The 15,952-nt window shown below is 40.7% G+C and overlaps 1 protein-coding gene across 3 annotated transcripts in view; it reads left to right on the forward strand.

Moving 5' to 3' along the window:
- ACTN1 (actinin alpha 1) overlaps positions 1-15,952 on the forward strand; it is an 86,653-nt gene that overhangs the window by 44,573 nt on the left and 26,128 nt on the right. For all 3 annotated transcript variants that reach the window (XM_069950545.1, XM_069950543.1, XM_069950544.1), the window contains exons 8-10: positions 2,267-2,352; positions 12,433-12,525; positions 14,291-14,521. In XM_069950545.1, coding sequence (XP_069806646.1) covers positions 2,267-2,352; positions 12,433-12,525; positions 14,291-14,521 — 410 coding nt within the window. The remainder of the gene's footprint in view (positions 1-2,266; positions 2,353-12,432; positions 12,526-14,290; positions 14,522-15,952) is intronic.

The raw sequence follows: 15,952 nt of genomic DNA on the forward strand, positions 1-15,952 counted from the left end.
AATTTCTTTATTGGATTTTCAGAATAGAATAAATAGCATGATTCACCACTACATAACTACACGCAAGGAGAAAAGCACTATTATGGTATATTAGAGAACATTGCATCCTCAGATCTAATAGGTGGATATACCAGAATAAAAAATAGAGGAAAATAAAGTGCATTAATATATGGAATGGTCTACGATGAACATCCATAAAGATACTGTACTAGAAAGGATTGCATAATGTGAACTATATGATGACTCGTCCAACTTATACAGAGGAAATAGTCCCAGGCTAGGAGAGACGTGTGACGTAGCAGTTAACTTAAGGTATATTTAGAGACTTTCATCCCCTGGAGTACTATGGAGTAGAGAAAATGAATTCACTTTTAATTTAAAGTTGAGCCATCATGTATTCAGGGCCGTGACCACAGTGCCATACATACTGGTGTGGTAGTGGCTGGTACTGCAGCTCAATCCCACTCAGTCATTGTCCTGAGCTGTTTATACAAGACATATGCACCCATACACCCAGTGTATGCATATACGGGTGCGCTGTGCCTAGGTAAACAATTCTTTTTATTTTCTAAGTATACACTATTTATTAAAAGCCACGGTTATAGGAGTACTCCAGTCGTCCTGTACCACTTTTGATATGATGTTGCCCTGGCGGAGAACATGACAATCATGCTATTCTTACCTTCCCGTTCTCCCCCGGTTTCCTCATATGGCATCATCGTGTCCCCCACTGAACAGTCCACCTCTACTGTTTAAACAGACTTGTCTCAGCAGTGACAGCCCGCACAGTCAGTCACTGGCCGCGGCACTGTGCCGTCTCAGTCAGTGATTGACTGAGCAGGTTGCCACTGAAGAGACATTTCCGTCTTGAAAGTGGAGTCGGGATCGCTCAGCTGGGGAGACACAGAGATGCTGTAGTAGGACGCTGGGGGAGCACGGAGGGGTAAGAATAGCATTTTATGTTCCTGACCAGGGAAGCAACATATATTAAATGCTTTACTGGGTCAGAGTAACCCATTAACACACTTTTAAATGTATTTCATTTATAGAACGTTGAATTTTACGGCTCTTTATTATATTTAACTTTGGTGACAATTTCGCATGATCTCTTTTGTTCTTTTTCTTTTTATGATCTTTTTCCTAAGAAAAATTGTTCAGTAGTTAAAGCGTGAAAATAAAGTTTGCATATAAGAGAATGGTCGGATTTTTTGTTTCTTATTAGAGAAGAAAGAACTTTGAGCATGTTAACATAAAATATCCTATGCATTAGGCTATTTTGCAGTTTGGCCCGCATTTTTAATTGCGTGAATGTTTTTTACAATTCACTTGTGAAGGGAGCTTTCTGCCCCTATATACATGTGGGTGCCATGGTAGTACCAAACATCTGATCAGCAGATGTCAGCACCTCACCAGTTGGTGATCGATTGCCTATCCTGAGGATCGGACCTATCCTGATAAACCATTTTAACCATAATGACAACAGTATAGGGTTCTTACAGTAGAATACCATGACTTAGTTCATAGTATTTTTACCCAGGATCCTTTACTGAAATAATATAAAATGTATTTGCCTAACAATGTATATGCTAGTAATGATCTGTTAAAAGCTTGGTAACAACCAGTATGGGTTGGATGATGTAGAACAGAAAGCTCTGCACACACAGGACGACAGAGAGGCTTATATTCCGATTGCAAGTTATATCGTTCTATCCTAGGTATATACTGGCATCTGGGATGGGGAAGGGATGCTGACATATACTGTGATGCACTGCAGCAGGCCCATTGACTTTCATTGCCCAAGTGTAGTTAGCTAGTGACTAGGTCTGGGACGCTCACCACACGTATATGTATGTTTAGTGTCACTCAAATGCATGGTTTGCTGTGCATTGTGCCCTGCTATATAAAAGTATAAGTGTGGAAAGTGGCCCGAATGTGGACGCTAGCTACATTACAGTGAATGGGCCCGCTGTGCCGTCATATACATTGGCATCCCTTTTGTGTTGGTGGAAAGCCATCGGTACCAGCCTTACCGTTCATATTCATGGTGTAGCTGCCGCGTCCGATTTCTACAGTGTCATGGTTTATAGTGCTCTATATCAAATACAGTATTAGAAAAGATGAGTGCCTGTTCTATGTCAGACATTGGTTTAATGTTCATTCCCAATCACTGTATACATCTGCTACATCATATATGTCATTGTTTTACATTTGACCGTGTTTCCATCTCATTTACTGAATCAACATGATTTAACCCTTTTCTTGACAGACATTGTTGGGACAGCTCGCCCTGATGAGAAGGCCATCATGACCTACGTTTCTAGCTTCTATCACGCCTTTTCAGGAGCCCAGAAGGTATCCCAGGGTTCCAGTATCTCTCTCTCTTCAGTCCACACATTCTTCCTGTGGCTAATGTGCAAATCTTTCTCCCTTTCTCTGTTTTAGCACCGGGATATCCATCCTTTTGTTTCTTAGGGATATTTAGGATAGTCTCGAAGTACAAATGTTCTTTCTTTTAGTATATTCTAGTTCCTGTCATTTTAGAATAAGCCCATTCAGGCAATGCCAAGCAAGACTGGCCTTAGGGGTGTGTGACTTGTGTATCCACTGACCCTGCTAAAGGGGGCGCCAACAGGAACCCTATTATTTCTATTAGTAGTTTATAGTATATTTTTATATGAACACCATATGGCTGACACTACTTGCCACCATCATATTATTTTTGCACTGGTGGCAATGTATAGCATTGTACAGAAGTGATATTCAGTCAGCATTGACATTCCACTTACTAGATTTCAATGGAATTACCACCAAGTTTTAACTTACAATGCACCATGGTTTGTTCTGATGTTGCTTTAGAAGCAATTACTTAGGTTGAAAGGTCGTGAGATACTTTCCCTTCCATGCATCTTCTAGAGAGACGGCCATGGAAGTCGATAATTTAATAGTGATAGTGGTTGGATTTACAACCGCAGAGAATAGTATGTGTGTACTTTTATCATAGAAGATTCTTCTCTACTACATTTTGATATGTGCTTCTTTTTTGTTTTTTTTTAATAGATTTCTTCTACTTAGGTTTAACAGGTTCTGTCTACTTATATTTATGGGATACTGGACAGCCACTAAAAAATATGTATAATTTTAGGCCATTAAGTGTATATTGTCACTTGTACTTTACGTTGGGCAAGAATCCTAGGAAAGGGAAGTGTTAAAGTTAAAGGTATCCCAAACATTTATGGCCTATCAATACCACTGGGACTCACACTTATATCTAGGATAAGGACCAGAAGTGGCAGGGCTCCAAAAACAGGGTACTTAAAGGACAAGTGCCATAAAAAACTTTTTCCCAGTAATTGAAGCACATTACAAAGTTATATAACTCTGTAATGTGCTTCAATCACCTATCTGCCTCCCTTCCCTGTCTTTTCCTCCCTCCACTCCCCCACCAGGAAGTGCACTAACTCACACAGACCTAATGACTGTCGTCACCGTCGCCAAGCCCTTCTCTCAGCTCCTTCTCCTGTTACAGCAGCCCCCCTCCTCCCCTGCCTTGTCAGGTGACTCAGCTTGCTCAGCTCCCATTGGCTGAACAACTGCAAGCCATCACTTGGACTGGGGAGGGGGAGCTGGTGTAACAGGACCTAGACCAGCCCTCCTGCTGATGATTCATCCTCACAAGAAGGAGCTGCCTGGTGAGGTCTGTGTGAGTTTGGACACTTCCTGGTGGGGGGTGGAGGGGGGAAAAGACAGGGAAGGGAGGCAGATAGGTGATTGAAGCACATTACAGAGTTATATAACTTTGTAATGTGCTTCAATTACTGGGAAAAAGTTTTTCATGGCACTTGTTTTTTAAAGGGAATGTGTCATCAGAAGATGACCTACGGTTTAAATCAGGTTTTTATGAATTTACATTTTTACTATCTATATTATAAAATCCTGAAATTTTGCAGTTTTTATTCTCACCACTGGGTCTAAAGCTAAGCTGTGACTTCCTGCTCTGTCTGTGGAGATAAAAAGGAGGCTGCTGTAAAGTGATCTCTACAGCATTACAGCAACATATGACATAAGTAGATAGCACCAGTATAAGAAAATAGCAGCTCCCTGTGAAATGACCTCTTCAAAGGTCACAGAGTACACAATAATGTTACACAGTCATCTCAAGGGAACAGACTCTGTCTATTGTCGTCTATGTCCATGAGGCTTGCCATAAGGCATGTCACTAAATGCTGTTAAAAAACACTCAGGCAAGATGCCAGCCCCCATTACAATGTACAAAATAAAAACAGATCAGACAAAAATAACATGTTGTAGTATTGGACTCTCATCGGGAAAAAAAAATTAGACTACACATTCCCTTTAAAGGGGTTGGCACCTTTTTATTAGCATAAGAAAAGAATAAACAAAGCCTTACTGTCATAGTATGTGTTCCTTGCAGCCCTGGTCTATATAATCATGTTGTTCCACCCCAGAGTCCCTTTATGCAGAACTGTGCACATTTCCTACAGAGGAGATGTGATGATACATGTCACTGTGCCTCCTCCATAGCTGCACACTGCGCTTAAGCATGGGGCTCAGGTGCAGTATTGCTCCTCCAACCATGTATTTCTCAGAGGTCTTCTCATCTTGTGGATATGTAATAATTTCTTTTAGTGAGGAAAACCAAGTTTTTTTTTTTTGTTTTTTTTTCAAGACAGCATGCTTGTCCTCCACTCCATTCACTCTAGTGAGGGAATGGAGCAAACACATTATCCTATAGCATAACCACTTTCTTGGATTCTGTAATTGTTTTTTACACCCAGTTATATTGTCTGTGTGTTTTTTGTTATTATTATTTTTTTTATTTTGTTATTATTTGTTTATAAAGCATTAGAGTACAGTACTTGTATGTGCTCTGCCCCCCAGAGGGATGGAACACCTGGGGATCGGTGGACCCCAACATTGTCTGCCCCAATTCTGATTTATTGGGTGATATTTTTCTTTTTGTCTCCATTCCTGCCTGTTTTGCACATTTTATATTGATCTTTTTACCTCTACCATATTTTTTAAGTTGCACATACAGTACTTAAAACTAGTGCTTTGCACATCTCTTTAGGTTGTATAGCACAATTACTTGCAGGGCACATTTATTGTCTATATTTATTGCCTATACTTACAACTGTTACATAGGAGGCGGACATTTGTGCTTATGTGCTGGGGTCCTGGCAAGCTCACAGATTCCCATTATGACACACACAAAGAATAGGTCATATATAATAACTGGCACTCCAGTGTAAGCAATAAATTAACATTTGCTTTATTGAGTTATGATAGTATAAAAAAAAACATGCAAATGGTCCTGTTTAGTGTCATATGTTTTGAAACTAGTTTTAGGCGTGTTTGTGTATTTTATCATAACTCAATAAAGCGATTACAATTGATTGCTTACTGTGGAGTGCCAGGTATTATATATGACGTATTCTTTTTCTCTTTCTTTGTGTGTTATAAAGGGAATTTGTGAGTTCTGGATCATGCTCAGGGCTCAAGTGTCAAAGAGGCCATGCTGAGCTGCAGCATTCATGCCTCCCTTCTCCCCTCCCCCTTTTACCTGTCTTCCAGCACTGAGAACATCAATTGGTCTCACAGGGAGGGAGTAGAAGTACAGACTCTTCAACGCTTGAGCTCTGAGAATGATCAAGAGCTGAACGATTCCCTTTAACCAATTTTTTGGATGTTTATGTTCAGATTGCAGACCTTTTTTCCCTCTAATCTCTCCTCGAATTCCCACTCTGCTAGATTAATTACTTGCTATCACATTCATGAACATTTCTCATTTCTAGGTTCAGCCTAGATATTGGCTGTTTCCACTACTGTGTGCAGTCAAATATGGATGTCAGAACCAGGCTGTAATTCTTTTACACAGGAGTATATGGCGTGACAGTGTCTGGGGGCGGAAGTGAGTGTTGTGTCCCGCAGGTCGCACATCATCTGTTGTTCAATCAACATCAATATAACATTGCACTTCTGTCTAGTCTCTCATCCTTTATTTCTGTTGTAGACATTACTTATTTTGTAAGATCTGACTGCTAGGAGTCTCACAAGTCTCACCTCTATCAGCTCTTTGTAAAGTTCAGTCCCTATCTGGGTCCCAAGAATTAATTTTGCTGCATCCATTTAGTTGTATTACCCATTATACATTTTGTATCATTTGACCATGTCCACACTGGTCTGGTTTTTCTAGGAACCTGATTTGTGCTCTTTTTAGATGTTATATTTGTATAAATGCATATGTTCCTTGTGTATACAGTATATAACACCTCAGTAGTTGGAGTGAGCGAACTTACAGTAAGTTCAGTTTCGCAAACGTTAAGCGCTCAGCATGTGACTCTTGGTGGCTGGAGAGGATGGATGCAGCCCAGGGTTGCCTGGAAAACTTGGATACAGCCATAGTCAGTATCCATGTTTTCCTGGCAGTCCTGTGGCTGCATTCATCCTCTCCAGCCACCAGGACTCAGATGCCGAGCAGGGCATAAACCTGAGGACTCTCTCTCTTGAATGAATGCTGTACAGATGGGAAATAAGCCGCTTACTTTGGGAAGGGTAGGCATGTGCCAAGCCCTATAGGCAGTATACGTCGGGCTGCACCTGAACGGAGCTCAGCTGTGCCATCATAGGTAAAATGAGATTCTTCCACTCTCTTCTGTCCCCACCAGTCAGATTCTAGGGATAATCAGTAAGCAAAGCCTACGTGACTACTTAGCCCTGAATGAGAAAAGATTTACTCTTATAAGTGAAAGTTATCCTGGAACTTTTCCCACTAAACTATGTATGTGAATCTGCTCAGCTCCTCTTACTTTGTAACGGGATGTCCGTAGACTGGACTACATTTTCAGTGGGACTGGTTCCCTTTAAGTTTACATGTTACACATAAGTTACCAGGTAAGGGCAGGCAATATTCTCCCGCAGAGAAAACCCTTCCAGAGCCTTAGTCATAAGATATTATAAGTGGATCACTGGCAGATGCCACCTGTTTTGGTAGCATCTGATGTTAATTTTGTGTATGTCCATAAAAGACATTGGATGGGCAGCGAATAGATTAAGTAGTGGTCTGTGGCAAGCTTTATTACAGTAGAGTATGAAAGTGGTCGTGCATAATTTTGAGTTTTGTGTTTTACAGTTTGAAGCAGAACACAAATGCAGAGCAAGCAGGAAGGTGCGGGAACATAATAACGAATGTATACTTACCAGTCCCCGTGCCCCTGCAGTGCTGCATCACAATCACCGACCCCCACTGGCCTCCTGAAGCTCCTGTTCCTGCAACAACATGGCCCGAATGATAGAATGCCCGCTCAACCAGTTAGTGACTGAGACGGGACACCGCTGAAGCCACTGATTGGCTGGGCAGCTACTTTTCAATGGGTCATGATGTACCAGGAAACTGGGAGAAAATAATGTCCAGTGGTGATCTGTGACCTGTTGACACAATGCTGCACGGGGCACAGATATTGGTAAGTATATCTTCTTTATCATGTTCATGCACCCCCCTGCCCACACCGTGTTTTAAATTGTAATTTTAAAAATATTTCAGTGTCTTAGAGACATGTCATAAGTTGTAGCCTGTGCAGAGACCCCCACCAATCGCTAGAATGGTAGAATAGTTTTCTCCCTGTCTCTCTCCTCACTGTAGGGGACAGGCTATCATCAGTAAAGGTCTTAGCACCCTGACCCCAACCAATCAGAACCTTTGAGATGTCTAGGTCTGTGACCAGCAAAGAGTCGTATTCTTTATCTACTGTTCAGTGTAACTTAAATTTTCTTGGTCATTGCGGCAGTGCATGCTGTGAATCCTTCTCCACTTTAACCCTGCTCTCCTCATTCCATGTGACTGTTCTTTGCTCTTTGCTTCTCTTTATCCTTTCAAACCTCTTCTTTTCCTTTCCTGTACAGATATTATAGGGACGCTAAGGCCGGATATGAAGGCTTTAATGACTTATGTGTCATGTTATTACCACGCCTTCTCAGGTGCCCAGAAGGTGAGATATAATACGTAATAAATCTGACTATGCACAAATTTGCATCCTTGGCAAAGGACCTTATGTCTTGTCTCGCCGAGTGAATGCAAAAGTGCTTTACATCTCTCTATAAATGGTACATATGTCCCCTACTTATCGTTCACATGCCATTTAAGTGTTACGTGTGTGCCACCCACCTGTACATTAATATCTCCTCCAGTTGAATAGGCATGCACCATCACTATCCATCTATTTCCAGAGTGGCAAATTTGTATCCCTCCAAGTAGCTACTAGTCCCAGTATCCCTGATTTTTGTACAACCACAGCCTTGTAAATTTGACAGCCTAATGTAGTGTTATTTTATCATCTTCTATTCCCATAAAGCTTCCATCTCGGTATGATTTGGCGGACTGGGACTACATGCTAGCTTATGTTCATTATTGCTCATGGTAATGAAGGATTTATCCAGGCAGATGTAAATTTCAGGGGACTGTGATCCCTTATCGTCAAATTACTTGTCCAGCATGTCATAAGAGTCGGGGGTGAGGGGGCATTTTGATCTGAAACATGCAGAAAACATGTTTTAACTATAAGGTCAGTAAGCTGAATATTTATTTTTATTGTGTTGGAGTGCTGGTACCTGGATAGGTTTCATCCTCCCTTGGATAATATTACATATGCCTGGAGACCGGCCATAGTTGAGAGCTTGCTGACTGTCCTCTGTATCCAACCTCAAATAATAAATTCATGTGAATTCCACAAACCTATATCTGAGCGTACTACCATAGCAGTGAGGAAGTAACTGTGTCAGTATAGTCAATGGCAGGTCCTTACCATCACTGGGGCGGAACACCTACTCCTGACTCTTATGGCTTGTTAGCAATGTCAGTAGCTCAGAAAACCAATGTAAAGATATTAAGGCATTCAGTGAGTTCAACCTTATTTATATACTCCTGGAGAACCCCTTTATCTTTTGTAATTTAAAAATGTATGATCTCCGATTTTTTTTTGTATTTGTTATATAATGTCTATTAACACAAATTTATAATTTGAATGTAATTGGACAATACACAAAGGGTAGAGACAGACAAGATCGGCGCTAAGATCTGACAGCGGCGTTAATAGATGGAAGGTGATGCAGGGCAGAAAAGATTTATATTACATTGTATTTTAGTGGTGTTACTGTGAATAGTCTTACCATCTAGATCAGACGTGTCAAACTCAGGCCCTCCAGCTTTTTTAAAACTACAATTCCCATCATGCCTGGACAGCTAAAGCTTTGGCTGTCCAGGCATGATGGGGCTTGTAGTTTTGCAACAGCTGGAGGGCCTGCATTTGACAACCCTCATCTAGATCATGGGTCTCCAAACTGCGGCCCTCCAGCTGTTGCGATACTACATTTCCCATCATGCCAGGACAGCCAAATCCAAAGCTTTAGCTGTCTGGGCATGATGGGAATTGTGGTTCTGCAACAGCTGGAGGGCCGCAGTTTTGAGACCCATGCTCTAGATTCTCCACTGACGTTCCCGAGTTGAGGGCTGTTACATGTTCAATGGAACCGGGACGGATTCTAAACCTATATTGTTTCAGTAGACACCACCTTGATACATTTCAGAGTAATAAATGTTTCATTGAGCTGGGCTACTACCAAGACTGTATTGTGTTGTGAGGACTCTTCCCTTTGTTCCTGCTTTAGTGCATTCCATACATTCTCCTGCTTCCCATCAGCCATACAATTCCTTATCTATATGTCAGTGTGGATATAAATTTTCACACCTGTATACATGACCCCTTCTTGCAGCCTCGGCCCCTTAGATCACTCTTTGTGGGGGGGATGTTCTTCCCTTTTATATAATAAATAAGGGCACATAATACGCTGCATAATTCCAGTTTTTATTTTACTGTATAGAATCTCTTGAAAATGATATTATTTTCCTGTTCTTATGCTCCTCTATGCCTAGTTTACATGTATTATGCAGAATATTTGATCCTGAGATACATCTGCCTTAGAACTTTTAATGGTAATAGTTAACCCTGTTAGAATTTATTGGCATAGTTTATCAGCTTCTATTATATGAAGTTGTAATGTGAGATCTTGTGTATTTTAGGTGATAGTTGCCAAGCAACTGCAGTGACTTTTCCCGTATATTGGCGCACACTTACTGTAAAGTAGGTCACACCTTAATGCACAGAGGAATAAATATCATTCCTCTTTTATCAAACAATACATTAATAGGCTATTGTTATCCCCCTGGATTGCTGATGTCTTTGTTAGGCTCCATTCACATTGCGTTCAAGCCTTACATTTTTTTTTCTTTTGTAGCCCTTCTCTGTCTTTTTATAAAAAAGTATGAAGTAATAAGTCTCTGTAAATGTAAGATCTCTTCCAAGATCAAACAATAGTTTGGAGAGGACTCTAGTTCTCAGTAGTTTGTGACAATGAAGGTGTAAGGATGTCTAGATACGTGCCAGTGCTTAAGACATTTCTCATGTATTTGTAACATAGTGAGTAGTGTGGAGTAAACTTACCCCAACATTCGGCATTTGACTCCTGGTGACTGGAGAAGTTGGATGCCATCCTTGGGAGTCTTGGAAAACATAGACACAACCATAGGCAGCATCCACATTTTCCTGTCTAGGGCTGCATCCAACTTCTCCAGCCGCCAGGAGTCAAATACCAAACATTCGAGTTTGGCAAGTTTTTTTTTTTTTTTTTTTTTCATGACAATGTGCAGAACAGAGTCCGGACCATAATGAGTCCTTATTCTCTTAGTAAAATATATACATGCTTTAAAAGGAGTTCTGTGCGTTGCGACCGAGACGGACTCCTAATCTAAGTCTACGGGAGAAGTGCTCAGCCCTGCAGTTGGAACCTGAACACTGAGACCAGACGTGACTGGTTGGGTTGTCATGACGTTTTTTTTTAGGGTTACATGTACACTCCTTGTCAGTGAATGTGGGATATATAAAATGCTATAATTACAATGCCTATTTCTTGGGGGGTGTCTTACTTTGGGTTTATGTTTTGTGTCAGTGCCAGTTTTTGTCAAAAACACCCCAAAAATGTATGATGTAACAGCTGGTCCATCTCAGATCTGAATTAGTAGAGGGCACAGAAGTGTCCGGCAGGGTTGGTACTACAGACAAACCTATCCTGGCATGTATGTGAAATATATATATATTTTTTTTCTTTTTTGCGCTTTATTTTCACACCCTTTGCATAGTCAGATACTATTTGTTTTCATTTGTGTGTTTTCTCATGCTGCTTACAGGCTCTTGATCAACTCTCTCTCTTCTAAGTATTAAAGGTATAGGTTAAGTCCTGCAAGACCTGTGTATACTAATTCTTGTCTCTTTTTTTACATATAAATATCTGAAACTAATCCTAACTAATATGTGTGTGTGGTTTGCAGTCTGTGTTTTACTAGAATACTTATACAGGGACTATTGATAACATTAAGCGGATTACAACTTTACTATAAAGCAGCCCAAGCATGACTTGGCCCATTTCAATCCATATGAGAGGCTAGTTCAGGTCAATAGAATTGGGTTTGGTGTTGGTATCATACAACCTCTATGAAGATGTCGGAGATCACTTGTTGTACTTACTGATGTGAAGTACTAGTCCACTGAAATCGAGGGACTGTTCCTGCAATGCAATACTATTTTGGATTGTTTAAGCAATAATTGACTTTTTAGATTTTTTTATTGGCCTTTCCTTACCTTCGGATTGATCCAGTCTTATTCCGTTCAGTATTCATTGCTTTTAGTGTAGTAGCCTCATCTACCTGTCTCTGTATAAATACACACTAATGCATACTCTTTAGAGGGAGAAATTATATATGTAGATCAAAGGGTATATAATAAACCCTTGCTATTTGGGCCACCAGACTGTCATGTTCTGAAAAGACCCTTGGCAATCCTAAGCTGCCCATACACATTGAATAACTATAGCCTGACCATGATCACTCTCCTACTTATAACATGCATGTTAATTTCCATGGGGATTGGGGAATAAACCATTGCCAGTAACAAGGGGCAGTCTAAGGTGTGTGGGTACCTTTAGGTCCAGGGGCATCGGTGTAGAGAATGGGTGCAACTTTTGGAATGTCAAAACGTCCTTGCAAGTTTATTTCCAAAACCCAAAAGCTTTTAAAAAAATGTTTTATTTATCTTGTAAATCCCCCATACCGTGCATGATTGTAGTTGTGTTTGGGGAGAAGAGAACCATAGGCTACATGGTTATATGCGGGCCAGTAACCGCAGAGTAGATGGGGACTTTCTATATGGCATGTATGTTTCTTTGTGTCATTCATCTCCACAGAGATTACCTTACTCACAAACTATAACTAATTCATATTGTGGCTTGTAAACCTCTTCCACTGGTATATGAAGAACGCTCTATGTACTCTATGTTCTGCAGTCCTAACTATTCTTTTATATTCAGGCGGAGACGGCGGCCAATCGTATCTGTAAAGTGCTGGCTGTCAATCAGGAGAATGAACAGCTAATGGAAGACTATGAGAAGCTAGCAAGTGATGTAAGTGTTAAATGGTTCCATCCCCTAAAGCTCTGGTGAATGGTGAAGTTATATGACCTTCTTGCTTTACTTTCATGTCCCCTTGTAATTGTGTGAAAGAAAAAATATTACGAAATATAAATAAAACTTTAGGCAACGAAAACTGACTTACAAATTTTTGATGAGTTTTAGATCCTTTTGCCCCTTATCTGTGAAAGGGGAGTGGCTTAGTAGGAAGTGGGCATGTTTACATTTAAAGGGCATGGCTTAAATATACCATGTACACCAAATTTTGGTGCACATAAAAAGCCATAAAAATGCCCCTATGATAAGTCAGGCAAGGTTTTAGTTTTCTTTTTTGTGGTCTGTCCGATAGATATTACTCATAAATTACTGTTCTTGCAGTATTTATAGAAACAAAGTATCAGGCATAAAATCCTCATACCCAGACACTTTCTAACTTAGGGAAGTCCCTACAGAATTTATAAAGTTTGTTGTGCCCCCTCCCCCCACACACACACACTTAAGTTAGGTGGGTTTGTCTGAGTTTTGTCTAGGGGCCCTTTCAAATGGCCCAATATGCAGCCACAAAACAGTGCCATTAAGCGGGACTGGCACTCGTTTGCAATGTCTTTACAAGACAAGATTAAACATCGGGCCATTAAAATAGATTGTTATTGACCACACCTCTCCGGAGAAGTGCAGCCAAAACCAATGATTTTACGGCACAAAAGATCAAATCGGCGAGCGAGTGGGCTTTTAGCTTGCTCATTGCCTGATCACTGGCTCTTTATCAGTGGCTAATTATCTACTGCATGAGTCTTTCTAGGAATACTAACTAAAACTCTGTACCCATAATCTGCGCCCCCAAACCACTTGTACCATCAGATAGCGGCTTTTAACCCAAGATCTGTCCTGGGGTCCGTTCAGCAGGTGATGCAGTTATTATTCTAAAAAGCAATTTTTAAAGCCCTGTGTCAAATTGGCGTGGCCTAGAGTGTCTATGCCCTATACTTGCAACGCCTCTCCGTCCCTCCTCACCATTAGGAAAGCCTCAGGCAGGATTTCTCCTAATCATCACTTTTCTGAACACTGCGCATGGGCCTTAACTATCCAACACATATGCAGTGTTCAGACAAGTGATGAATAGGAGAAATCCTGCCTGGGGCATTCCTAATGATGAGGAGGGACAGAAAGACGGTACAGGACTAGGACAATAGACACTCTAGGCCACACCAATTTGACACAGGGCTGCAAGTTTAAAAGTAGTTTTTTAGGTCAGTAACTGCCAGAGCACCTCTATATGTGCACAGATCCCTATGGGTATAACCCACATCCCTGGACCAAATTATGGTAAAAAAAACCCTACAGGCATAATTGTCAATTTGAAATATTTAGATCAGCCCAGCAGGTTTTGGGGCCTGTATCAGATATGCACATCACAGACGCATCATTGGACTATCTTTTCTTGGGGGCTGTTATTGGGCACATGAACATCTCTGCTCCTTTAAAATTCTGAATGTAAATAATAGATGTAATAATGTATAGTTAAGAGAAAGTTAAAGGGAAGCTAAATGCAGAAACAGAATTGAGAAAGGTTACATAATTATGGGGAGTGCAGTGTCCAATAAAACTGAAAAATATTACTATAACATAGAAGCAGTTTTATTTGGATGTGTTAACTTCATGATTTTCTGTGATAACAATTCAGGGAACAAGCAGATGTGTCTTGTGATTATTACATATATCCAGCGTGCCGTGCATGATCTTCTTTATGTTTTGGTAGCTGTTAGAATGGATCAGACGGACCATTCCTTGGCTGGAGAACCGTGCACCTGAGAATACCATGCAGGCCATGCAACAGAAGCTGGAGGACTTCAGAGATTACAGACGTCTTCACAAGCCCCCCAAGGTCCAAGAAAAGTGCCAGCTAGAGATCAACTTTAACACTCTCCAGACTAAGCTCAGGCTCAGCAACAGGCCAGCGTTTATGCCTTCTGAGGGCAAGATGGTGTCGGTGAGTACTGATAACTATACCTATGAATCATATATCAAAATAGATGAATGATTTCAAGAAACTTTACAAGTTTTTCATGATTTTCTGAATTCTCTTCGCAACTAAAGGGAACCTGTCATCACTTTTATGCTGCCTGGGCCATTAGTCATCAGGGTGATCCCCAGTGACGACTACTTGCCCCACCAGGCTAGATTGATAGATCACCCAGAGGACCCCCGATGACTTGTGGTTCAGGTAGCATAAAAGTGATGACAGGTTCCCTTTAACATATATAACATATACATATGGTATACATTTTGTGGTAAACCGGTGAATTGCTCAATCCTGCTGTGCAAACTTGTAATATAACATTATTGATTAAATTTGTTTAGTGCCAGGAAGTGCAGGGTTGCACAAGCACAGTTACATATTGCTAATACTGCTGCATGCAGCACTAGCAATACAGATCTTCCCCTAATGTTTGTTATAATGAATGTTAGCATTAAAATAGACACTACACTTGGGAAATCTGTCTGTATCAGTAGCGATGCAGACTCCGCACAGTGAAGCAGGGCGAGTAGTGATTCACTGTTGTCTTCAGTCGCTATGCAACACTTTGTTGCGACTTCAGCATTAGAGACGCAGACTACTTTTACCAAGTCTAATGTCAGTTCTAATTCTAACATACATTAGAACAGACTTTAGGGGAGGCTTGTGCAGCCCTGCAGTTCCCAACACAGTCATTGGTGGCAACAAAGGGGCTTTTTCGCCCCTTGCGTCTGCTAATCAATAAGAAAGGTATATAATTCAGAAAGAAATAAAAAAAAAAATTCAGAATACAGCTTTAAACCATATATTTCTACTCTCAGAAAACCAGAGCAATTTAAAATTTTTACACAATTTTCAATGAAATGATCATGTAACACAAAAGGGTGAAACCAGTGTTTCTATAGAAAGTGCTGCAATATTCTGTTTAGATGTAATTGTTCAAGGTGGAGTTGTTTCTCTTTCTTTTTTTGAAGCAGGTAAGATTTGACAGGCCAAAGTAATAAAAGGTATTTGAGAGGCCTGTAAAATTTAGCTAAACTATGCCGTACCATAGGTAAACACCAAAGAAGGGTTCACTCACTCTATACTCTGTTTATCCTGACTTTCATTCAGAAACAGCAGCTCTCCTGTCCAAGGTTTAGATGTGAATTTGCAGCTCAGTTCCATTGAAGAGAATTGAGCAGATTAAAAAAACACATAGCTACTTTCTTGCAAAAAACAGCCCCATCCCTGTCCCAAGGTTGTATTGCAATTCAGCTCCATTTATGTCAATGTTGAGCTGCAAAAACCACACCCAACCTGGAGTCAGGAGAGGTGCTGTTTCTGGAAGAAAGCAGCCGTGTTCTTGTAAGCCTGGATAACCCTTTTAATTGGACATTGTCAATTGTTTTCTTTGTGCATGGT

Source organism: Dendropsophus ebraccatus, chromosome 13 (assembly GCF_027789765.1).
Source record: "Dendropsophus ebraccatus isolate aDenEbr1 chromosome 13, aDenEbr1.pat, whole genome shotgun sequence".
NCBI lineage: Eukaryota > Metazoa > Chordata > Amphibia > Anura > Hylidae > Dendropsophus > Dendropsophus ebraccatus.